This window comes from Rhinopithecus roxellana, chromosome 8 (assembly GCF_007565055.1).
Source record: "Rhinopithecus roxellana isolate Shanxi Qingling chromosome 8, ASM756505v1, whole genome shotgun sequence".
In the NCBI taxonomy this organism is placed as follows: Eukaryota; Metazoa; Chordata; class Mammalia; order Primates; family Cercopithecidae; genus Rhinopithecus; species Rhinopithecus roxellana.
Window position 1 is genome coordinate 129,758,399 of NC_044556.1, and position 25,281 is coordinate 129,783,679.

A 25,281-nucleotide genomic window follows, 5' to 3' on the forward strand; every position below is an offset into this window, starting at 1 on the left:
CCTTTTGTCTTTTTCTAACCCCTCTCCCCAAGTTTGGCTTGGTTTTATGGAAGTGACTTCCTGCATTGGCCATTCATAAGTGATTTAAATTTAATTATTCTTCCTTTCTCTGCCTATAGATCCTATGACAGGAGTCTTTCTCTATTATTATTATTATTATTATTATTATTATTATTATTTTACAACTGTTGTCTCCTTAGCCACCCCCTTCCTCTGTTACTTCCCTTCTATTCATCCTCTTACTCTGTTGCCCTTGACTTTTCTGCAGTCACAGAACTCTCTGATATCTGACAAAAGCTATGCACCCGTTCTCCAGAGAGACATTCAATAGCGTGTGCATGCACGCACACACACACACACACTTAAGATTTGTGTATGTGTGTGTGTGTGCTAATCTATCGATTTCTTCTCAACTTTACCTAAATTGGCATCTTTCTATCTCTGAGAGTTACTGATAATTCCAACTGAATTTCTACTTTCTTTGGACAAGTCATTCTCATTTATAATTACAACCCACAAAAGAAAAAAAATGTTGCCCTGTCTCTTCAAGGTGTCACATTCAAAGAGACTCAAATCCGCTATCCAAAACATATTTTGAAAGCAATTAAAATGTTTATTGAATATTTGAGGAAAATTCCAAAGGGAGAAATTTCATTCATAACATATTTGTAAAACTTTAAAAATTCTCTTTCCCCATCTCCATCTCTCCCTCTATCTTGCACAGATGGCCGCTGCCCCTGAAGTCTCCTCCTCCCTGCAGGCTCTTCAGCATGTTTCTCACACACCTCTCATGCTGGCTCTTTGATCTCTCCCCCTCTTCTCTCATTGTCTAAGTACACCAGGTTGGCTACTCTGACCTTTGTAACATATAAACCCAAACAGCATGGTACCTCCCAACTTACCTTTTACCCCAAGTCTGCACAGCCCACAAGATGAGATGGTAGACAGCGTTTAGCAGAAAGCAGAAGAGGGGAAAGGCTGTAGACACTGTATCTTAACCTACTATGTTTTTCTGTTACATAAAAGACTTGTGAAGTTGCCCTCTTGCTGACCTTCCTAACCTGTTCTCTAGGACAGCAGGCTTACCTGGACCATCCGTTCTGAGTCTTCTCCCATGGGTTAGCTACCACATGCAGTTCTCACCCCTTTAGCTCACAGGCCTGTGTATGACACGAGGGCTCCTGCCCACTTTCACCTCCACTTCTGGGAAAGAGTGAGAAGCTGCAGTTTAGAATCAGCACATCCTGCCTCACCCCAGCTACAGGGTGCAAAGTGATAATGATTTCAGCTCTCAGAGCCATCACAGGACTGCCCCCTGCAGAGAAGTCAGAGTATGTTTCTCAGATAGAAATAGGATTTGTCAGCCGGGTGTGATGGCCCACACCTGTGATCCCAGCACTTTGGGAGGCTGAGGCGGGCAGATCCCTTGAAGTCAGGAGTTCAAGACCAGCCTGGCCAACATGGTGAAACCCCGTTTCTACTAAAAATACAAAAAATTAGCCAGGCGTGGTGGCACATGCTTGTAATCCCAGCTACTTGGGAGGCTGAGGCAGGAGAATCGCTTGAACCTGGGAGGCAGAGGTTGCAGTGAGCCAAGATTGCACCACTGCACTCCAGCCTGGGCAACAAGAGCGAAACTTCGTCTCAAAAAAAAGGAAATAAGATTTGTCAAGAGGTATAAGTTCAAGAGATCTATTCTGCAGCGTGGAGACTTTTTTCCCAGCAATATATTATATACTGGAAAATTGCCAACAGAGTACATTTTAAGTGTTCTTACCTTAAAAAGACAAAGTATGTGAGGTCATGCATATAACTAGCTTGATTTAGCCATTCCACAATGTGTACATATATTAAAACATCATGTTGTACATCATCTTTATATATAATTTTTGTCTGCCAATTAAAAAATAAAATCTAAACAGAGGTTTGTTGGGATACAGATGCTGTTTCCTTAGTTTTGCTGTCTCACAATACTGATTCTAATAGTCAACTAGGCCAATTTCTAGTAGGTTTACTTGGACCTTGACAAAGATATCCAAAGAATGAGTTGAGAATTACTAAACCCCTATGTGGAATAGGAACTGTATGTGTTGATGTGCAGTTGACCTAAGCATGTGTGTGTCTAACTATTAAGAATAAAAGGCATGGCTGGGCACAGTGACTCACACCTGTAATCTCAGCACTTTGGGAGGCCAAGGTGTGCGGATTGCCTGAGCTCAGGAGTTTGAAACCAGCCTGGCCAACATGGCGAAACCCTGTCTCTACTAAAAATACAAAAATTAGCCAGGCGTGGTGGCAGGTGCCTGTAATCTCAGCTACTCAGATGATTGATACACGAGAATCGCTTGAGCCCGGGAAGTGAAGGTTGCAGTGAGCTGAGATCACGCCACTGCACTCCAGGCTAGGCCAGACTCTGTCTCCAAAAAAAAAGAATACAAGGCATATGTTTAGATGTGAATGTCCCATTCCAGCTCTCTAAGTGAGGGTGGAAGTTCCCGTCCGTGTGGCTGAGGGCATCGTTTTGTTCTGATCCAGTGGGACCTTCCTTTGCAGGCTCCGCTGTGTCTCACGTGGGGCTTACGCCATGGGGTTCCCCTGGTGTCTCGCTCTTGTTTCAGGAGCTACCTCTGGACGGCCCCTCCGGTGGCTTCAGTGCAGCCCTGCCACCACGTACACACTCAGCAGGCCTGCTGCCGCTTTCACCTTATCACCTGCCCCTGGGCTTTTCACAGTCCTCCTCGGGGCACTTTTGCCCATCTTAGAATATTTCTCATGTGGTTGAGGATTTTGGATTAATCCTGACACGTTTTTTAAGGCCTCCTAACCCAGAAGCTGCCTTGTCCCACTCTGGACAAGCCTTAGCCTGGCCCAGTCAGATCCGACTGGCGGGATAAATAGGCCAGGCCCTCTGGGATGGAGGAAAGGAGAGGAGAGCGGCTCAAAAATGTTCCCCAAGCCTCCCAGCACGATGTGGATTCCAAATTTCCCTGTTGCACTTGTGTATATCCTTCCGTGAGATTCATCTTGGACTTGGTCTAAAGTTTCTTTGGTATAATTTAATCAACCTAGTTCCATCCTGTCCCTTTTGGAAACTCCTTTGCAAGCCTCCCGCTTCCTGCCACCGAGTGTGAGGACTCTGGGCTTCGTGGCCAGTCTTTACAGCTAGCTCTCTCTGGCCCTCTTGTCAGCCTAACACAGTGCCCCTCTCCTTATCTCCTTCTGCCTCAGAAATCAAGCTCTCTGTCCCTTCAGTGGCCTGTGTTCTTACTGGATTTCTTCCAGTCTACTGACCTCTCGCTGAAGAAGTGAAACAAGCCCTCTAGATGTTTCTGCCTTTCCTAGCGAGTCTGTTTAGCCGTCACTGAGCTGCAGGCCTGCTGTGTAGGGAATCTCAGAACACCCTCTAAACAATCAAGGACAGATAGGGAGAAATCCAAGTCATAAAGTGCAACACAACAGACTTGTGAAATGTGAAGCCCTATCCCATGGCCCTAGGCTAGGCCATGGTGTCCCCATGCCTCCTGCAAATGGCTAGCAATTCAGGCTGCTTTGGTAGGCCAGGAAAGAGCACTGACTCTGGAGTTAGAAGAGTGAGGGTGGCATGGAGATAGGCCACTCGGCATGTTCCATGCATAGCAAGAACTACTCTGGTCATGGAAGAAGAGTGGCAGCAGGGTGTCCCAGAAATAGTCATGTGACCGTGGCCAAATCACTTGGTCCTCCTAAACTTAATATTTTCTGTAAAGTAAGAGAAATCAAAATCTGCCATGCCTAGGAGACAAACAAGATGAACAAGATGAAGCATAGGAAAACTCTGTAAACTGTCAGTGAACATTGTTATGAAAGGCAGAAACTGAAACAAAACCAAGTCCAACGTGAACCAAACCCTTAACAGGTTTACTGGCCTCAGCACCAGCCTCTCTGAAGCAGAGCAGACAGACCTGTGATCAGAACCTCAAGAGCTCCAGAGACTAGCGTTATCTGCATAAAATTGCCCACACTCATGTAAAATGACACATAACTAAGTCCCAATTATGTCACATGGACTATAGGCAAAACTGGGGTTCTCAGGAAGAGAGGCCTGGAAGGATCAGAAAAGGCTGGGAGCTGGGGCAGGTGGAGCTTGAGGTGCTGTGTGACACTCTGCAGCAGAGACACGCGGGCAGTGTGGCGGATGGTGACAAGGAAGACTTCCAGTAAACATGGCATGCTCTGGACGCTAGTTCCTGCATTAGACAGATACGTATTGAGCATCTCCTATGTTCTAGGGCTAAGGATTCACTGGTGAGTAAGGCAGACATGAAACAGTGTGCTGTGGGGCTTCAGACCACAGTCACAGTCACAGCCCCTGCCCAGCCCAAGAGGCCCACAGCCAGGTTCTCAGGCTCTGCCAGTGCAGGGGTCCCACATACCTGTGCCCACTCTTCCGTGATCAGCACAGTTTTTGCTGAAGAAACATGCAGAGCAGCCTGTTTTGTGTTACCCCAATCAGGGAAGGGGTATGCTCAGCCTTGCCCTTGACAGGCATCCAGGATGCAGGCAGCACCTCTGAGGCAGCCCTTGGCTGGGAGGAGCAGGGCACCTCTGTTTATCTGCAGCAAATATTTATTTGTAACCCCAAGCACTGAACAAGCCTGATGAGTGTGCCTACTCCAGGGCGTCTGTGCGCTCCAAGCCATGTCAGACCGTGGTGGTCTGGCAGAGATTGCAGAGTCACCCCCAGGCCTTCCACAGGTGGACTGGACACTGGAGCTCCTGAAACCAGAGGACAGGCCATGTTTTCTGTCGTCCCCTCCTGTGAGCTCCTCGAGGGCACTCTGCCTCTCGTCTTGTGTCCCTGGGGCCAGGCTCCATTCCAGGCACTTTCCTTAGTGCTCAGTAAGTAATAGATGAAGGATAAATGAGGGGAATGACAGAGTTTCCACAAGGATGCTGAGACACAAAGGCCCAGCCAGACGAGGTCCAGTCAAGGTCATGATCAGGAGCCTGCGGGTCATGTTCTGTTCTGAGCAGCCCATCAAGGATGGAATGGAAGAGAAGAGGAATAACAAACTCATTTGCACATGCATTACCTCAGGCATAACTCAAATATGAGCTGGGGTCACATGTTCCGCAGGATCTAGATAGGACTTGCTCAAACCCCCATAATAGGGCTCAGCAGAAACCTAAACTCTGTTCTGAGAGCTGTTGTTCTCATGGTCACCTCTAGCTCCAAACTCCTCCCTCCACTGAATTTTTCTTGCTGTGACTGTCTTCTGTGTGCTTTGTATATGCATCCAGATGGGCACTCAGCCCCTTCATTGGATTGCCACAGAGAAGAAAAATAGCACTCACACTGAGGAGACACCACCACAAAAACCTGGAATTAAATAAGACACCTCCCAATTCCTGGAAGCCTTTTGCAGTGCCTGACTGCTGGGATTTTTAACTGGCCAGGAGACCCAGCGGAATCCCCCAGCCTCAGCTGTTTTTTAGGGCTCATCTCTCTTCCTCACCCCACCCTCCCTGATCTGCCTGCCACCCAACACCCACACGCTCTCCCAGGGCCACTCCCAAACCTCAGCACAGCCAGACTCACCCAGGGACGAGTGAGCATGGAGACGCCTCTCCCGTGAGCAGCTCGGAGGGCTAACTGCAGGGACCCCGAGGCTCTTGGGACAATGTCAGCCCTTTTTAGAAGGCAGTGTGATTTTAAAGATCACCGTCCCCCCGTCATTTTCCCAAGTAATCCTCACCCCGTAGAGAAAGGTGTATTATTTATCTCCGTTTTACAGATGAGCCTCAAGGAGATCATTAATTGTCCAAAGTCACCCGGGTAATGAATGCAGAAAATAGGGTTTAAACCCAAAATCTTGGAACTCTTGGCCTAGTGCTCTTTCCACTGTGCACAGCAGAGCACAGCAGGATGGAAGGCTCTGTGTGGGGACAGCACTCTGTGCAAAGCAACTTCCCCCTTAGACCTGATCATTCCAGCCTTCAGAATGTGCAGATACCAGGCAGGCGGCTGGAGTGGAGCTTAACAAAGACACGTGATTCCAAGTCTGTGCCCCCAAATGGTCTAAACTGTAAAGAAGAAAACAAAATACACCCACAGGATACCCGTGTATCAATAAACGCCAATACTGGAGGACAAATAGGCCTCAGGAAGATCAAACAAAAATGTGCAGCATTTAGTCAATCCTGAAAGGCTCCCTGGGGGAAGTGAAAGCCTCCTTTCTTTTCTCTTTTTGTTTGAGTTGGACTTCAGATGCCGAAGACTAAGTTAACTGTATTCTTCAGATCATAGCACAGTATCATGATCATTGGTCTGTGCAAGATCTGTCACGTCTTATTTGTTTATTCTCACTCTCACTTTCATTTACCTTCTTCCATAGGCAGCCACAATGTGTATTCATTTTTTGGTATGTGTTCTCGAACATGTGGATTGTGGATCTGTATGCTTGTAGTTAAAATCCATGTGAGCAGAATTCTTATGCCTCTCATGCTTGGTGGTTTGGTTTTGTTTCGTTGTTTCTCTTACCACTGTGCTAAGCTTTCTCCTCGGCTGCTGTGTGTTGCAGTGCCACATCTGGTCCTCTGCTTTCAGCAGGTGCATATCCTCTGTGATAGCATCTACCTGAGTTTTCGGGTCCGTTCCTCAGTGATGATCACTGAGGTTGCCTCTAAGTCCCCACCATCATAAACAGCCCAGCATGGTAACAAACATCTTCACATATGACCCCTTATGGCCGTGTTAAGAAATTTCAGGGACATCGAACCAGGAGCAGAATTGCTATTTCATGGGCCATATGTGTACTTGCTGTGACTAAGTGGTACCAGGTCACTCCCTCAGTGGCTGCCCCAGCCATGCCCACCACCAGTGTTCCTGTATACCTACGTCTGCACCAATGCTCGGCATTATCCTGCTCCTGACTTTTGCCAATCCATAGCTCATTGTGGCTTCAGCTTGTATTGCTTGAATTACTAATGAGTTTGTGCATCTCTTCATTTCCTTGGGAGCCTTTAGGGTAAACCACTTGTCCATTGCCTACTGTTACACTGGGGTTCTTGGAGGTCTTTTCTTGATGATTTGCAAGAGTCCTGTGTCTCCCAGAGAGACCCCTTCTCAAAGAGTGCACATCTCTTTGCTGCTGTAGTTACCCATCTAGGGTAAGAGAACCCATGTGGTCACTAGTTCTTCAAACCCTCATCCTGGGGGTCAAGACTCTGTAATGGGCATACATACAATCCAAGTAAAGGGAACCCCTTCCCCATTTCCTTCTTCCAGCCTTGCCTGAGGATTGCAGGACAGGAAGACAGGTAACCAGGAAAAGAAACTTCCTCTTCTCTGGGGCTGCTAACCTGCTGTGTCATTTTCATGAGTTAATAAATGAGTGGAGAAGGCTTAATTGCATCAGAGAAATTGAGATCAGCCAGTGCTTAGGCCCCACTCAATTAACCTGTGCTCCTCAGGGGGCTGAGCAAGGAGCAGGGGGCAGTCGATGGTTAATTACATGTGCTGGTGCCAGCCGCAGCTGGCATTTCCTGCCAGCATTCATCCAGGCAGTGAGGCGAGGTGACCCTGCTTCAGTGAGGCTGAGGTCACTGAGAACAGGGGGCCCTTCAGATAAAGCAGAGACCCCTGGTCTCCTGGGGAGTGAGAGACCCATTTCCCAGCACATTCTATCAGGGTGGCTTTTAGTGCCCAACTCCAGCCTCTACTAGACAAATGGCTTTAAAGCCCCCATTCTTTTATTTATATTTTTTTTCTTAAGACAGAGTTTTGCTCTTGTTGCCCAGGCTGGAGTGCAATGGTGCAATCTCAGCTCACTGCAACCTCCGCCTCCCGGGTTCAAGCAATTCTCCTGCCTCAACCTCCCAAGTAGCTGGGATTACAGGCACGTGTCACCACACCCAGCTAATTTTTGTATTTTTAATAGAGAAGGGGTTTCACCATGTTGTCCAGGTTGGTCTCGAACTCCTGACCTCGTGATCCACCTGCCTCAGCCTCCCAAAGTGCTAGGATTACAGGCGTGAGCCACCGCGCCCGGCCAGGCCCCCCATCTGACCACTTTATTGGCTCCATCCCCACCCAGGCTAATGCCACATGCCTTTGGTTCTTCTTAGGCTTCCCCCTCCTCCTGCCCCCTGTCCTGCTTGCCTTCAGGGCACAGAACCCAGAGCCACTCTTGTCATGGGCACCAGATGATGCCACGGGCTCTGCAAGATCACTCCCCTCCCCTACTGCCTCCAGACTGAAATCCTCCCAGAGAACTTTCTTCTTGCATCATTTTCCAAAAGGCCAGATGGTAAGGTTCAAACCTGCTAAGAATATAGATTCCCGGGCCCCATCCTGTAGATGCTGCTTCAGTAACTCTGGAGTCTCCATTTTTTAGTACGTGGCTCAGGTAATTGTTACTGTCAAGCCAGAGTTACCATCAACTCCACTTCAGGGGACACCCTAGCTCCTGATGAAATAAGTGCAGATCTTCTGGAAGGAGAGACAACATCAAATGGAAGAGCCCTGGCCTGGGACCTCTACAGTGCCATCTCTGCCTTGCTGTGTGTGTTAAACAAGTCAGTTGTCCTGTCTGAACTTGGTTTCATCATCTAGAAAATAAAGATATTGTAAATCATTCTATTGTAAAGACACATGCACACAAATGTTCATTGCAGCACTGTTCACAATAGCAAAGCCATGGAATCAACCTAAATGCTCATCAGTGACAGACTAAAGAAAATGTGGTACATATACACCATGGAATACTATGCAGCCATAAAGAAGAACAAGATCATGTCTTTTGCGGGAACATGGATGAAGCTGGAGGCCATTATTCTTAGCAAACTAACACAGGAACAGAAAGCCAAAGACCACATGTTCTCACGTATAAGTGGGAGCTAAATGATGAGAACCCAGAACACAAAGAGGGAACAATACATACTGGGGCCTACTTAAGGGTGAAGGGTAAGATGAGGGAGGGAGCAGAAAAAATAACTATTGGGCACTAGACTTAATACCTGGGTGATGAAATAATCTGCACGACAAACCCCCATGACATGAGTTTACCTGTGTGACAAACCTGCACTTGTGCCTCCAAACCTAAAATAAAAGTGTTTTAAAAAGACACTGGAGTCCTTACATTTCCATGGATCATTTTTCTATAAGTAACAAGCACGTTGCATGATTTATGCTCAAAAAGCAACTTTAATTTTTTTCTTCAAATGTCCCTGTAAAATGTGTTCAGTGGGAGAAATCTTCCCCTGCCCCTAGAAAAAAAACTTGGTCCAATCCCATTTCTTTTTCATCCAGTCTTCGGTGATAGCCTTGTAGTTAACTGTAAGTTATAGATAGTCCACTCAGACATTAGAATGCATCAGAGGCCGGGCGTGGTGGCTCATGCCTATAATCCCAGCACTTTGGGAGGCCGAGGCAGGTGGATCACCTGAGGTCAGGAGTTTGAGACCAGCCTGGACAACATGGTGAAACCCCCTTTCTACTACAAATACAAAAATTAGCCGGGGGTGGTGGCGGGCACCTGTAATCCCAGCTACTTGAGAGGCTGAGGCAGGAGAATCGCTTTAACCCAGGGGGCGGAAGTTGCAGTGAGCTGAGATTGCACCACTTCACTCCAGCCTGGATGACAGAGCGAAACTCCATCTCAAAAAAAAAAAAAAAAATGCATAATAATCATGAGTAATGAAACACTCTTATTCTGACTGCATTGTTTTTCTCCTTTCTTCCAGTTTCGCTCTGCTCAAGCTGGAAGCACCTGAGGTGGGCCCCACACGTCCCTCTGCTGTCTACATCGCCCTGTTCTCTCTTCCCTACCACCACCCAGGAGCTGCTGTTTTACCACTTGCCAGGATTGAAATTCGGGGTTCTTACTGGTTAGAGAGCTTGGAGAAACTTAAAACTGGTTCTTGCTTTTGAAAATGTTCTTGTGGGCTCTCCTGGGGTTCCCTGCTGGACTGGACCCCTCTCTCCTGAAGTTCCCTTCACCCATTCAAGCACTGCATCTCTATCCCGGGAGTCTCTTGCAACCCCTTGCTCAGCCTCTGGGCATCTGGAGGCCGCCCGCAGCCTCTTCAGTAGAGGTCTTTTCCCTGTTGACACTTACACAATATTGACTCAAGACAGCCAGCCCCAGAGCTCTCCTCCCTTGGGATACATAGCTCAGCAACGCCTCTCACCATGGAAATCCCCTCACCAAACCTTCACCAAGTTACAGTCCTATCCATGTTTTATAAAGTGGGTGAAAGCATCCATGGATCCTGAGACAGATGTTCTTACATTCCCATTGTATAGTCTGTGCACAGCCAGGGGAAGAGGGCCCTGCCCTAGACTCACTTTCGCCTTCTGATTTCTATGCTTTGCCGTGTCAGAACTCGTGCAGGAAGAGCCCCTCTGTGATACCCAGTGACGTTAAACTCTACGTCACAGGTTAATCTGAGTGAGAAAATGTTGGAGAAAAGAAAGCCTAAGTGCCCAGAATGTCCAAGGCAGGAGCTGGGAGAGTGTAGGAAGGTCTAGATCTAGGAGGGAGGTGATAATGGGGACAGGGCTGCTCTGTCATACAGTCACTCTGCCTCCTTCTCAGCTTTCCCCAGGGCTCTTCCCCTGAGAGCTGCTGGGCTCAGATAGGCCTAGTCCCTGAGGCATCATGCTAATGTCTGTCCTTTGAGCTCCAGTTCTGGCCAAGGGTGAGAACCTGGAGGTGGTTAGCCCTGTCCCCTTGGAAGGTGGCTCTGTGGATATGGTTAATGGCTGGGTTTCCTCCCCAATACAAACATCCCTCACCCAGGGAGGCCTCTCCTCCTGGGGACCTCTGAGCCAGGGCTGAGCATCACCCCCACAGGGCATCCCTCCTCTCCCTCCTTCTCTCAGTGTAGGATTCAGACTCTTCCGAATAATGTTGAGTGATTATTTAAAGATCAACACCGTCCTGGCCGGGCACGGTGGCTCAAGCCTGTAATCCCAGCACTTTGGGATGCCAAAGCGGGAGGATCACTTAAGGTCAAGAGTTTGAGACCAGCCTGGCCAACGTGGTGAAACCCCATCTCTACTAAAAACACAAAATAGCCGGGCACAGTGGTGTGTGCCTGTAGTCCCAGCTACTTGGGAGGCTGAGGCAGGAGAACCACTTGAACCCGGGAGGCCGAGGCTGCAGTGGCACTCCACCCTGGGTGACAGAGTAAGACTGCGTCTCACAAAAAAAAAAAAAAAAAAAAAAAAAAATCAGCACTGTCCTGGGTTAGATTGATTGGTTAAATGAATAAACAAATAAAAGAATGTAAAGAGACCCCCAAAAATTAGCCTACCCTGGATTCCTGGATGTCTCGAGAGGACCCTGCCTCCCCTCCCCCAACAGCACAGCAGCCTGAACTTGCTCCTCTGGCTGTCCAGTCGCCATCTTTGGCCTGATAGAAGTCAGGATATTGGAGTAGGGGAAGGAAGTGTGCAGCCCAGGCACTGGGAAAAAATAGGACCAGGAAACGGTGGGGAAGGGGCTGGGAAAGATGTATGTTAAGAGCAGGGTCAGTCATGCAGGCAACAAGGATGCATCCACTGGGCACAGATCCAAATCCTCCAGTGGAGCAGGAGAAAACCAGCCGAGCGCCCTGCCCCGCTCAGCATCACCTCCCAGACACGTGCCCAGCATTCTGCTGCTGCCCTGGGCACAGGGTTCCAGAAGCACCACAGAGGGAAGGAGACACAGCTGGGGTAGACGTAACCTTACAGGTCTGTCCTCAGGTTCTCAGGCTGGGGCCTCGGAAACCAAGGCAGCTGCAGAGCTTTACCCTCAAGAAGCAAACCCCTGGAGAGACTTCCACTCTAGAGCCATGGGGTCACACCTGGGGGCCAGCAGGAGCCTGTCTGTTCTCAGCCTTCCTGTCTGGCTTTCATGGGTCTTCCTCTCTCTTCTCTGGCAGGGACTGATGCCCTTGGCCATGACGCACCCCCACCTACTGTCTGCTCAGGCGTAGCCTGCGTGACTGAGCCACCACTGCTCCAGCTGTTTCACGTAAGTGTAAGGCACGGGCCACTCCCTTTTCCCCTGGGAGAGGGTGTCTGGGCCACCAGTGGGGAAGGAGCTTGAGAAAGTCCTGGTCACAGAGGGAAGGCCCTTAGGATTCTTTAGTGGGCAGCAGGTTTGTCCTCTGGCTACCCCCATTCCCTAACTTGGCCACCACTGAGTCATTCTGCCCCAGACCTGCTGAGACCTGGGTGGGAACATACGGACCTCTTTCTCCTGTCCTCAGGACACCTCAGGAGGCAGCTGGTGTGTTAGAAACTCCACAGCACTGGCCCGTGGGCCCTGACGCAGACAGTTGTTATCCTATGACTTTAGACAAATGACTTAATGGTCTCGCTTCTCCTCCAGCATTGCTGGGGCTTTTGTAAGATTCAAGAATGTGTATTCGCTATCTTTTGCTGCATCACAAACGACCACAAACTCAACAGCTTAAAACAATACACAGTGATTCTGTTTCTGTGGGTCAGAGGTCCAGACGTGGCTGGTTGACCCTCTGCCTCAAGGTCTCAGCTGGGGTTGTCAATTCATCCCCAAGGTCAACTGGAGAAGGATCCACTTCCACTCTCATGTATGTGGCTGTTCAGTTCCTTTTGGGGGGCTGGATTGAGGGCCTCAGTCCTCAGCCAGGAATTGGCCAGAGGCCACCCTAGGTTTCTTCACACATGGGCTTCCCCAACATGGCAACTTTCAGTATCAAAACCATCAGAGTCAATGGCTAGCAAGAGAATAGTATGAATCTTATATAATCTATTCACAGAGGTGACATCCCATTACCCATTCTGTTAGTTAGAAGCAAGTCACAGGCCACACCCATACTTGGGGTGGGGGAGTACACAAGGGCATAACTGCCAGGAGGCAGTGACCACTTGGGCCATCTCAGAGCCCGCCCGCCATAAGAGAGCATAAATGGAGCACTTTGTAAACTGTAAGCTGCTGTTTGGGTGTAAGAAGTTACTGCCAGCATTTGCATCTAATTGCAAAGAGACAATGAGCCCTCCTGAAATCATAGAGAGCCACTGAATGTGGGAATTTAAATGCTAAACTGTACCATTAGTACAGAAGTTAGCCGGGTGTGGTAGCACGCGCCTTTGGTCCCAGCTACTTGGGAGGCTGAGGTGGGAAGATCGCTTGGGCCCTGGAGGTTGAAGCAGCAGTGAGCCGAGATCACAGCATTACATTCCAGCCTGGGCGACAGAGCAAGACCCTGTCTCAAAAAAAAAATTTTTTTTTTTTCCATTAGTACTGAGCCTTCAGGGAAACTGTTGAGAGCTGATTAGTTCATCTCACACCCTTTACATGTCCCTTCCTGGCTGATGATTTTAAGGCCAGACCTAAACAGCCACAACAGGTCTAGGCCTTCCTTCTCCCCACAAACATGGTTGTTTGTGGGGTCTTTTCTAGTTTACAAAGAGCTCTCACGCCCATCCCCCTCGTTCCTCACAGTCACACTTGAGAACTCAGAGGAAGAGAGGCGATCCTTGATTACAATTCCTTACGGTCCTACTGGCGAGGGAGACAGAGGAATGTGAAAACTGAGTGTTTTGTTCATCTTTGCTTTAGAAGTGAAAAAGAAGGTCATTTTCCAATATGGGGTAGCTGCTCAGTGGCACAGGTGATCCTCGAACCTGGGCCTTGAGAACCCCAGCTCTGCCCACACTGCCATGCCCTCAGTGTCCAGTCCATTGCTGTGCGCAACCTGTGTGGTCCCGAAAGAGGGGTGTCCCAGGACAGGGGCAGGGAGGAGGGAGGGCACTGTTCTTATACGGCTTCTCCATAATTCCCTGTCTCCTAAAACAGGCTGGGCACATCCTGGAACACTAGTCCAAGCCTGTCTGTGGGGTGGATCACTGCTGCTTCCCCAGCTTCAGGTCACTCCTAGACCTCTGTCCATAAGCAGCCCTCAGCGATTAATATGCAGGGAAGTGTTGGGGGGATGAAGTGGTGCTGTAGTGAAAGTGCCTACGCCTTCCCCAAGCTGAGATTCATCTGGCCCCACCTCCAGATGCCCCAAGAAACCTCTGAAGCATGGCCCACCATGCACCTGGGCAAAATCAAAGTGGTCTCAAACAGGGACGCTCAAGTCTGCCGATGGGATTGAGCTGAGAGATACAGCTTGCTGCCCCCTGGTGGTCTGTCAGAGTCATAACTGCCAGGGCTGTGACAAGCTAAACAGTGAGCTTTTATTAAGTCTGACACCATGTGTCAGACATGGTGCATAAGGCTGCAGGGGATAGGAGACCATGTAAGACACAACCCCTGATCCCAGAGGACTTATAATATAGTGGAGGAGTCAACATGTTCCCACATGAAAAGTTGACTCTTATCCCACCAAGTGGGATTTGAAGAGCGAACCGTGAAGGGCATTGCAGTAGGAGCCCAGAAGTGAGACAGCATCAGGGCTGGGGCACTCAGGGGAGGCTTCTCAGAACCTTGAAGGAAGGGCAGGATTTAAACAGACAGAAAAAGAAAGACCACACACTCCCCTGTCGAAAGCCCCCTCAGGAACCCCCACGGCCTCCAGGAGAGTTCATCCAGATTCCTTGCCCAGGTTGCTGCCTCTCCAGACACATGCCTGCCCTGGCCTGTCCCAGCCTTGCCAGATCCCTCGCAGTTCCTGGAACTGTTCTCGTCACACCCCTGGACTGTTCATTTCCCTCCCCACCTTGTCTACCTAAAAGGCTGTCACTCACCTTTTAGGATTCAGCTCAATACAACACCTGCAGTGGAGCATCTCCCCCCGAGTCATTAGCTGCCCCACTCTGTGTTCCACAGTTCTGGTCTGCGATTCTGTGGCTACGAGTCTCACACTGTGTCGTAAGGGTTGCCCCGTGTATTTTCATCACTAGGCAATAAGCTGCTTAAGAACTGTAGGACTGTGGCTCACACTTGTAATCCCAGCATTTTGGGAGGCCAAGGCGGGTGGATCACCCAACTTGGTGGGTGGCCAGGAATTCGAGACCAGCCTGGCCAACATGGTGAAATGCTGTTTCTACTGAAAATAGAAAAATTAGCCCAGTGTGGGGTTGCACATCTGTAATCCCAGCTACTCGGGAGGCTGAGGCACGAGAATCACTTGAACCCGGTAGGTAGAGGTTGCAGTGAGCCGAGACTGTGCCATTGCACTCCACACTGGGGGACAGAGTGAGACTCCATCTCCAAAAAAAGGAACAGAGGGACTGCATGATGGGGCAGCAGATCACGTAGGCGGAAGAAAGGGAGGTGAGGAGGGAAAGATAAATAGGGTGAGCATGCAGGAACTTGGGGGGTGGCTATGCCTTTGAAGCTGTCTCTAAAAGTTTATGGGCAGATAAATGTATCCTGCAGGCAAGGTGGTGCATGAGAGTCACAGAAACGCCCAGGGGTGTGAAGAAAGGCTTAACAGCTGGTGGCAGGAAGGGTACTCAGAGACAAAACTGGGAAGGTTCATTAGGAAACCATTGTGCCACTGCAGCTTGAGAGGTGACGAGTCTTCACTGGAGTGGGCGACAGAAGACTGGGGAAGCCAGAGAAGAATTTGAGGAGTTTCAATTCTGGGCAGCTGGGGGAACATCCCATGGCCTTGTCAAACTCTAATGTGCAACTTATTCAGTTGAGACCTTGTGAAAATGCAAACTCTCATTAGTCCTGTGGAGGGCCTGACATGCCATCTTTCTAGTGGCGCTCCCAGGTTATGCCCACGCTGCTAGTCCACAGAGCAGGAGTGGATTTGGAGCTGCGCTGCTGGGCAGGTGCAGCTCTCTAGGATGACAGTGGTGGGCAGGTGGTATATTTGGGTGAAGAGATAAAGGTACCCCTTTTACCCGGTGAACACACCAGGGTGCACAGCTTTGTGAGCAGAGTGCGGTTGGGTTCTAGCCCCACTTACCCTTTGAGTAATAAACAACTTGCAAAGCCCTTTGGGGCAGCTATGGTGGAGTCACCAACAGAGACAGACAGGTCAGAGGCGGGGAGTCCATTTGGAGAGCAGGGTGATGACTTTAACCTGTCATAATTGAGTTTGAGATGACCACTGGGACATCCACTGAAATGTCCATCTGCTAGCAGTTGGAGACCCAGACTTGGGGTCTGTGGGCTCACTGATGATATGCCACACAGTGAAGAAAGCAAAGTGAGGGTTGGCTGGGAATCATCTAACCCTTCCGGCCTTTTTCAGCAGGTAACTCTCTTATTCCAACATCTCTGTCCTTTCTGTTGTCTTGCAGGTCACCGTTCCCTTTACTGAACGTAAGTGATCTAGCCATTTTTCCATCTCCAAGATGCCAAGTCCCTAGTCCCCACTCTCCTGCCCCCTTGGTCCCAGTGCACCTGGCAGGCTCAGAAATCCTCATTTACTGACCTAAAAGGATAATCTGCCTGAAGCCAGGACAGCCTCATGCCCAGAGCTTGCCTCTGTCCTGTTCATTCAGCCTCAGAAGCCACAACCAGTCTCCCCAGTCTGGCCACAGCCTTCCAGGGCCCAGGATGCCACACACCACTCCCTCTGGGCTTGCCTTGCCCTTGCTTTTCAGGAGGGTTTGAAGAACAGAGATACCGCTAAAAGAAGTGCGGGTTTGAGCCAGAGAAAAGCCACCTGATGTTTTTGAGAGTTGGCCCTTTCCCCGCCAGCCTGGGACAAAGGCTCAGGGACCAATGGGGTGTGTGCCAGGATGGCGGGGATCAAGAGCACAGCCTTGGGGATGAACGGGCTGGGTGGAATCGCAGCCAAATTATTCTCAGCCCCCGTTTAGCATGCGTGCAGTAGGGATAGCTAATAACTGCCCCGAAGGGTTATCGCGAGGATGTGGTAAGATGCGTGGGGGTGCTTAGTGTGATGCCACACAGGGAGGAGCCCCGCAATCAGCAGCAGCTGTTCCTCTGTGTCTGGAGCCACGCAGAAGCCGGGGCTAAGAAGGATATGAGGGGAGAGGAAAGGCGAGAAGAGCACCAAAGGGGAAAGATCGTGAGAACTTTTTGAAATTGGATAGAAGCAAGGGGCAGAATTAGCACTCAGCTTTCTCTCTTCCCTCCCGCAGCTGTTATCTGCCCTGTGCCAAACACCTCCAACTTCCCCCACTTAGGCTGGCCCGGTCTGGAGCCAGAGCCAGTCCTCAGCCTTCAGGAAGCCCCTGGGGCCTGGCCCTCCCTGCACCTGCTGCTCTCAGGCCCGCTGCCCCAGCCTCGGGGCAGTTCCAGAAAGACTCCCCCCGGGCCCAGCCCAGGGCTGCAGCCACAGCTGGTCCTCAGCCCTCCGCACATCTTTGCAGAGTTTGATGGGGCGCCGGGCGGATGACAGCGGGAACGGTTGTGATCACTGGCGGAATCCTAGCTACGGTGATCCTCCTCTGCATCATTGCTGTCCTGTGCTACTGCAGGCTCCAGGTCAGTCCCCGGGACCCGTAGCTAGAGGCTGCCAGGCCACCAGCAAACCTTTTTCATTATGGGGGCAGAAACTGGAGGCTGACTTCAGGGCCCACAGAGCCCAAAGCCATGGAATGTGGCAGGCGTAAGTCAAGGAGGCTGGGAGTTGGGGCTGGTCAAAAGGAAGCTAAGCACCCCCCAGCCTGCCCGCTCAGAGCACACAGAAAGTGTGCTGGGGAGATACGGGGTCATTGGGCTGTGTGTCCTGCACCTCTGAGATTTCAGGGGTGTGGGAAGAGTACCATTCTGGGGAGGCTCTGAAAGCTGCCGCTAGCAGCCCCAGCCGTGTCCTCAATACGTGTGTGTCCCTGCCCAACTCAACCACAGCCCGGAGTTACTGCGAGGAGCGGTGGGAGGGGAAAGGGAAAGCAGCACTGGCCTTGCAAAGCTGGGAATAGAAACTTGTGGAGCAGGCCCCTGGGGTTCAGTGCTTGGCACTAGGTTCTCCAAGGAGCAGGGGCAGGGGCACCTGTGCACACTCAAAAATGCGTGGGGTCGGGGAAGCATTCATCCTCTCAGGCATCCCTCTCCCCTTCCGCACAGTATTACTGCTGCAAGAAGAGCGGAACCGAGGATGCAGACGAGGAGGAGGAGCGGGAGCACGACCTTCCCACACATCCCAGAGGCCCCAGCTGCAATGCCTGCAGCTCCCAAGCCCTGGACGGCAGAGGCAACCTGGCACCTCTCACCAGCGAGCCCTGCAGCCAGCCCTGCGGGGTGGCCGCGAGCCACTGCACTACCTGCTCCCCATACAGCTCCCCCTTTTACATACGGACGGCTGACATGGTGCCCAATGGGGGTGGAGGCGAGAGGCTCTCCTTTGCTCCCACATACTACAAAGAGGGGGGACCCTCATCCCTCAAATTGGCAGCACCCCAGAGTTATCCGGTGACCTGGCCAGGCTCTGGGCGTGAGGCCTTCACCAATCCAAGGGCTATTAGTACAGACGTGTAAACCCTTCCACCCCTGACCTCCACACACACCCACACTGCTGCCCTGGCGGGGGCCATGGGGGCGATGGATGACCCTCCAGCAGCCCCACAGGGGCTGTCTCTGTTTCTTTGGCTTTTCTTGCTCCACAGTGGAGGGTTTACTAGGATTTAAGCTTTTGAGTGCGTTGAGAACCAGGACAGGGCCTGGCTCCTACTCTGTGGCCCAGAGGTGGGGGACTGCTAGGTCAAGTCTGCAGCTTCGCCAGTTTCTTGGTTGGGACACTCCTCTGGCAGCCCTAGCACCACGACAACCCCTCGCAGTGTGCCCCAGTCCCCTGAATTTGCTGCACTGCAAAAAGGAGCACCGGGGAAAGCTCAGCAAAGGCTCTGGAGCCCTCCAGGGTCCACGGGAGATGAAGCATCCCTGCCTAGGAGAAGCGGACAGAGGGCAAGGGGAGAAGTGAGAGCTGCAATTCCAACATTGGAGAAGCGAGGGGCGGGGGGGTCAACGGCACTGCTTCAGGAGGAGCTTGCTGAGATGAATTCAACAGCTAGTTCACAACCAAGTTTTGTACGTTGGTTACCATAGCTACTGCTGTCACTGTAGCTGCTCCCGTAGGGACGTTGATTCCTGAACGTATCACATCTCACCTGCCCCCTTCCTCGTGGAACACGTCAAGTTGACTTTAAAGCCTAAGTTGCCTGTGGGGACTGCACCAGAAAGTGACTGTCTAACCTTGTGTTCTCCGAAATCCTTTCTCTGCCTTAGGAACCAGCGCCCCCTGCTGGAGAAGCTTTTTCACTTTTGTTAGCCGACTTCTAGTAGCTTAGCAAAGAGACCAGCTGACTGTCTCTCGGCCCAGCCCACCACGCCGAGCAGCTTGCGTGGATGCAGTCCTGTGAGGGTGTGTGCATGCCCGTTCCCAGGTGTACACACACACACTAGTCACCACGGGTAGGCACCAGGGGCTTTGTACCTTCAGGAGCTGCAGGAAGGAAAGGTCTCCCATGTACCATCGAGAAGGAAAAGTCTGATACCCAAACAGCTTGAACGAAAGCTGGTTAACGTGGCCAATCCCCATGGCAGCCAGCGGGCTAATGAACAGGAAGAGCACGGAGTCTCTGTGAGGCGATGCTGTAGCGGCTGAAACCACGTGGACTCCGCCAGAGCCCGCAGTCTACGTGAGCGTCCACCCGTGACGCCGCTGAGCAGGATCTTCAACCCACCAGAGCGACAGCCCAGTCCTGAGGATGGGAGGGACGTGACTTAGGGAGTCCACGCTCGCCGCCCTCCCTTGGCCGCCCTACTGCCCAGTCTCCTGGCAATGAGCCTTTTATTGTGTCTCACACCAGCCTCATTTCCAACTCCGACTTCCCACTTAGAATGTGGCAGTGGCTTTATGCTTTGTGAGTATCTTGATGAGTTTTCCAGTGGCCTCTGCGGAAGCTGGCCCCCTTCTAAGGGCATAGCTAACCCCCCTCCCACTCCTGAGTCACTGAATTCAAGGAGGGTGGGGTAGGGAAAGGGCTAGCCCCCCTGCTGAAATCTTGATTCTGCATTTGACAAAGGTCAGGGTGCCGCTGAGGGAGCAGGGAGCGGGCAGGGAAGAGGAGGGGAATGCACATCTTTTGCGCCACTATTAAGGCACCTGTCACCTCACATCTCAATCTAGAATCAAAGTGCCCTGGGTTGAGAAACAGACCTGGGCTCTGGTCACACTTTGGTCACTCATTAGCTCTAGGACTAGTCACTAATCTCTGAGATTCCATTTATTCCAGGGAAACGAGGCTTGCCCACATAGACTAAGAACCCTTTAGTGCTCCAAAAAGTGAGAATTTCCGAAAAAGATCTGCCGGCCCAGACCACTCCCTCTTGCCCTAATCCTGGCAGGGCCTGGATGTATTTACCCAACTCTCTGATCTTGTGTGCAGGGATGCTTGCTGATGGATGAAAGACCACCATAAAACAAGATTAGCAGCAAAACAATTTTAATTGTCAGTGAAAAGCAAGCATGTTTGTCAGACTCTCCTATGGAGTCACTTCAAATGGTAACTTCTCTTGTACCAGGAAGCAGCTGTAGGTGGGGTAGTGGAATCTGTCTCCTGGCGCAGAGGGGCAGCTTTCAGCAGCAGTTTCAGCACGCGCGTCCCACAGCCAGCCCTAACTGGGCCAAGTGCAAGCTCCTGACGAGCTGCTGGGCCTGGCAGCGTTCCCCACTTCCTAGTGCCTTGCTCCCCTGGAATTCCACAGCCAATCAACCACAGCAGCCACGTCCTCCTCGCCAGAAATGACATCATTCCTACATCCAGCCTTTGTAAAAATCAAGACCCAATTAACCATCACCCGCTTCTTGCCCCTGATCAATGGGGTCCCTGAGTGCAAGCGTCCTGTGCAATCCCCTCCCTCCTACCGCTTTCCTAGCTAAGCCCTGCCAGCCCCACAAATCACAATCTGGGTTTGGGGCATTGGAGAGACGGTGGGCCCCAGCTCTTCCCCACATAGCCCACGCTGCTCAGGGCACGGTCTCCAACCAGGCTGGAGGGCACGGTCTCCAACCAGGCTGGAGATTGCCTGCCTGCCCGCTGCAGCTGCAGGGCCCCACCCTGTGGAAAAGGGAGCTCCCCCACTCAACTGCACTGTCCTTTTCTGCTGTCTGGTTTGTGCTAAGGGACACTATTTGTACTCTTTTCAAACTGGTGCCCTAAATTGGAAGAGAAGGAGGGGCCAGGAACATAGCCCTCTCCGCAGTCTTTCTCCACCTCCACTTCACCACTCCTGCTATAGACTTCTTGTCTTGCATCTTTGATAACTTGGAGTCGCAACCGAGTGAATGTCGGAATAAATGAGAGATTCGAAGTAGAAATCCCACAGGGTCCTTCGTTCTTCACCGGGGGAAGTGAAGGGAGCAGTTGGTGTGGATTTAAGGGTGAAGCCTCCTCGTCAATACCCAGAGCGTCTATGTTCAACGCTCTCCCTGCTCCCACGCTAGCAAACCTCCACCTTGTTGCCTGGCGTGCCCCTATTGCCTCGGTCAGAGTTCAATTGGCGGAGATTTGCTGCTTGTTGGGAAAGTGGCTGAAAGGACCTGCTGAGGATAGTGAGTTTCCCTGGGGGGCAACCCAGGCCTCAGCCCCTGCTCCTGCCCTTCCCCTCTTCCCAACCCACCACACACCTTCCAGGCTGGTGGTCTTCCCGCCTGTGTAGCTCGGGGTAAAATCACTTCTCTGAAGCCTCAGGAGATCATGTCATATGGCCAGCCCTTTGTTACAGGGGCAGCAAGGGAAGTGGGGAATTGGGACCAGATCCCCAGTGCAGTCCAGCAGAGACTACAAAAGCGGAGAGGGATGGAGGGGGACTGGAGAACTGGAAACCAGCTTTGTGTGTGGAAGGGAGAATTCGGGGATGAAGTGAGAATGTGTGTGTGTGTGTGTGTGTGTGTGTGTGTGTGTGTGTGTGTGTGTGTGCGCGCACGCGCGCGCGCATGTGCACATGGCTGTGTACGAGAGAGCTGCTCTCTCCCCACCTCAGGGCCTCAGGGCGAGCCCTGACTGCAGCTTGGGGGTGCAGCAGGCAGCCTTCCCCAGCAGTCCAGCACCCAGGCCTCCAGCCCCGCAGCAGCCTTCCCTAGCACCAGTGGGAGCACAGCTTCCTTCACCCTCAGCCCAGGGAGCAGTTGGCCACAGCTCTGTCACCACAGCTGTCCTATGGGAACAGAAATCGGACCCTGAGGCACACTCATCATTGCACCCATCCCAACCTCCAGCCATCTCCTTTGCTGCCGCAGGGCAGCCAGCTCCCACCTGGCCTCCAGCCTCTCACCTGGCACATCTGCTTGGCCTCATACTTGCTGGTGGGTCACAGCCCTGACCCAGCTCTTCTCCCTGGTGGCCCTCAATTGCCCTCAGCCTCAGCTCCAGCTGGGGAGGAGGGTGGAGGAGCAGCTTGAGTCAGACTGAGGAATGCAAGGGAGGTGCTGGCCGTCCTTGTCACTATTCTTTGGAAAATGCCTCCGTCAGTGCCTGAAGTTCAAGGAGTGTGGGCTGTTTTCTTTCTGAGCTATGAGCAAATCGAGCTGGGGGACTCCGGGGCGTGCTGTGCTATCCCAGGAGTCTCGGCCTTGGGTGGTTTGGTGGTCTTGCCCTGGAAATAATCAGTGGTCCCCGAGCAGCACTTGGAAACTTGAACGTAGAAAGCTGGGTGAGAAGTTTTCATCTTCTGCACTGTTCAGGCCCAAAAAAGTGCGAGGCAGAGGCCCTCATCAAAGTGGCACATTGCCCTCATACCCGGGGGCTTTCCAACCAACAGCTCTGGCACCCCAGATTCCAGCGGCCCCATGATGGCATTATCCAGCCCACATCCCCAAAACCTGTCCCTGGCACTCTGCCCCTGAGGCTTCTGGGGGGACTTGAAGGAGAAGCTTCTTTCACCATAAAAACATCTCACCCAGTTTTCTACGCTCAAGTTTACAAGTGCTATTCAGGGTCTATTGATTATTTATAGGAGAAGATTGCCAAACTACCTAAGGCTGAGACTCCTGGGATAGGGCAGCATACCCCAGAATGCCCCAGCTTGATTTGCTCAGAACTCAGAAAGAAAACGGCCCACACTCCTTGAACCCCAGGCACTGACAGAGGCATTTCCTAAAGAAGAGTGACAAGGACAGCCAGCACCTCCCCTGCGCTCCTCAGTCTGACTCAAGCTACTCCTCCGCCCTCCTCCCCAGCTGGCCCCTCTCTCCACCAGCTCCCCCTCCCAACGGCCATCCTTCCTTCGTTGCCCATCAGCTCACTGGGTGGAGAACCACGTAGTGCACAACCTCTCAGAACACAACACTTGCACCTTCACAGCGTGCCTCAGGAGGAGTTGCACATGGCTCCATCCTCCAGCCCAGCACACAGCACCCCTCACCGCAGCTGGCTCGTGCTGAGGATGGCAGGAGGAGGTGAAGGAGGAGCTCCTGGGTCACAAAGCCGTTATCTCTTTTCTCCTGTGACCTAACACCCCAGCAGACACAGCAGTCTAGTGGCGGCAGTTAGAAGGTGGGATATGGAAGCAGACTTCAGCTGGAATCCTGGCTCTACCACTTACTGTGTGACTTTAGGCAACTTTGGGGACCTCTTTGTGTCTCAGTTTTCTCACTTGTAAAGTTGGGGTCATAATGCCCACTGTATTCCATTAAAATTAAGTGAGCTGGCTGGGTGTGGTGGCTCACTTCTGTAATCCCAGCACTTTGGGAGGCAGAGGCGGGCAGATCGCCTGAGCTCAGAAGTTTGAGACCACCCTGGGCAACATGGTCAAATCCTGTCTCTACTAAAATACAAAAAATTAGCCAGACGAAGTGGAGGCAGCTGTAGTCCCTGCTACTTGGGAAGCTAAGGCACTGAGAATCACTTGAGTTCCAGAGGCGGAGGTTGCAGTGAGCCGAGATTGCACCACTGCACTCCAGCTTGGGCTACATAGTAAGACACCATCTCAAAAAATAAAAAAATTAGGTGAGCTGACACCTCACTTAATTTTAATGGATACAGGGGGCATTCTGGTCCCAATGTGATTCTTCACATTAATGATAATGGCACATGTGGTAGCCACTATCATTAGCAGTACAGCCAAGTCCAAACTCTACCACTCACAACATGACAGCCAATAAGTTGAGAGAAGGTGTTGGGGTAAGGAAGGTGACTTTATTTCTGGAAGCTTCCAACTGAGAAGATGGAGGACCAATGTCCTAAAGAACCTTTTCTTTTTTTTCTTTTTTCTTTTCTTTTCTTTTTTTTCTTTTTTTTTTTGAGTTGGAGTCTCGTTCTGTTGCCCAGGCTGAAGTGGCACAATCTTCAGCTCACTGCAACCTCCACCTCCTGGGTTCAAGCAATTCTCCTGCCTAGGCCTCCCAAGTAGCTGGGATCATAGGTGCCCACCACCACACCCAGCTAATTTTTGTATTTTTAGTAGAGACGGGGTTTCACCGTACTGGCCAGGCTGGTCTCTTGGCCAGGCTGGTCTTGAACTCCTGACCTCGTGATCCTCCTGCCTCAGTCTCCGAAAGAGCCCTGAGGGATGCCTTGTTAGTGGAGAGCGGCCTCCAGCACATCCTGCATGTCTTAGGACAGGACACGCCATGCCTTCCTGCTCTGGAACAGGGACTTGGCTCCCTTTGAGCCTCTCTAGGGGCTTTCAACAGGCAAAGGGCCTGTTATCCTCCAACTGCTGAACAATTTTCTCCCCACAAAGTCAAGGGCAGAAGGCTAGAGTGAAAAACAGTGTCAGCTGGCACAGGTTCATTCACATTGTATGAATTTATTTTATTTTTTTGTTGTTTATTTTTTTGAGATGGAATCTCACTCTGTCACCCAGACTGGAGTGCAGTAGCACGATCTCGGCTCACAGCAACCTCTGCCTCCCAGGTTCAAGCAATTCTCCTGCCTCAGCCTCCTGAGGAGCTGGGATTACAGGTGCGCACCACCACACCCAGCCAATTTTTGTATTTTTAGTAGAGACAATTTTTGTATTTTAGTATTTTTAGTTTCACCATGTTGGCCAGGCTGGTCTAGAACTCCTGACTTCATGATCTGCCCTCCTTGGCCTCTCAAAGTGCTGGGATTACAGGCGTGAGCCACTGTGCCTGGCCCATGAATTTTTTAAAAATATTTTTGTTGGCCAGAAGCGGTGGCTCACACCTGCCCAGCACTTTGGGAGGCCAAGGCAGGTGGATCAGCTGAAGTCAGGAGTCCAAGACCAGCCTGACCAACATGGTGAAACCCCGTCTCTACTAAAAATACAAAAATTAGCTGAGTGTGATAGTGCATGACTGTAATCCCAGCTACTTGGGAGGCTGAGACAGGAGAATTGCTTGAACCCGGGAGGCGGAGGTTGCAGTGAGCCGAGATGGTGTCATTACACTCCAGTCTGGGCAATGAGAAAAACTCCATCAAAAAATATA

General features: G+C 51.2%; 1 protein-coding gene across 1 annotated transcript in view; it reads left to right on the top strand.

Annotated features, from left to right (window-relative positions):
* FAM163A (family with sequence similarity 163 member A) overlaps nucleotides 1–19,274 on the top strand; it is a 70,392-nt gene extending 51,118 nt beyond the window's left edge. Inside the window, exons 3-8 of the mRNA XM_010375668.2 lie at nucleotides 9,724–9,754; nucleotides 11,911–12,002; nucleotides 13,458–13,539; nucleotides 16,217–16,238; nucleotides 17,258–17,372; nucleotides 17,955–19,274. Of these exons, the coding sequence (XP_010373970.1) occupies nucleotides 17,280–17,372; nucleotides 17,955–18,365 (504 nt within the window). The 5' untranslated portion in view covers nucleotides 9,724–9,754; nucleotides 11,911–12,002; nucleotides 13,458–13,539; nucleotides 16,217–16,238; nucleotides 17,258–17,279 and the 3' untranslated portion in view covers nucleotides 18,366–19,274. The remainder of the gene's footprint in view (nucleotides 1–9,723; nucleotides 9,755–11,910; nucleotides 12,003–13,457; nucleotides 13,540–16,216; nucleotides 16,239–17,257; nucleotides 17,373–17,954) is intronic.
* The last annotated feature ends 6,007 nt before the right edge of the window (nucleotides 19,275–25,281 follow it).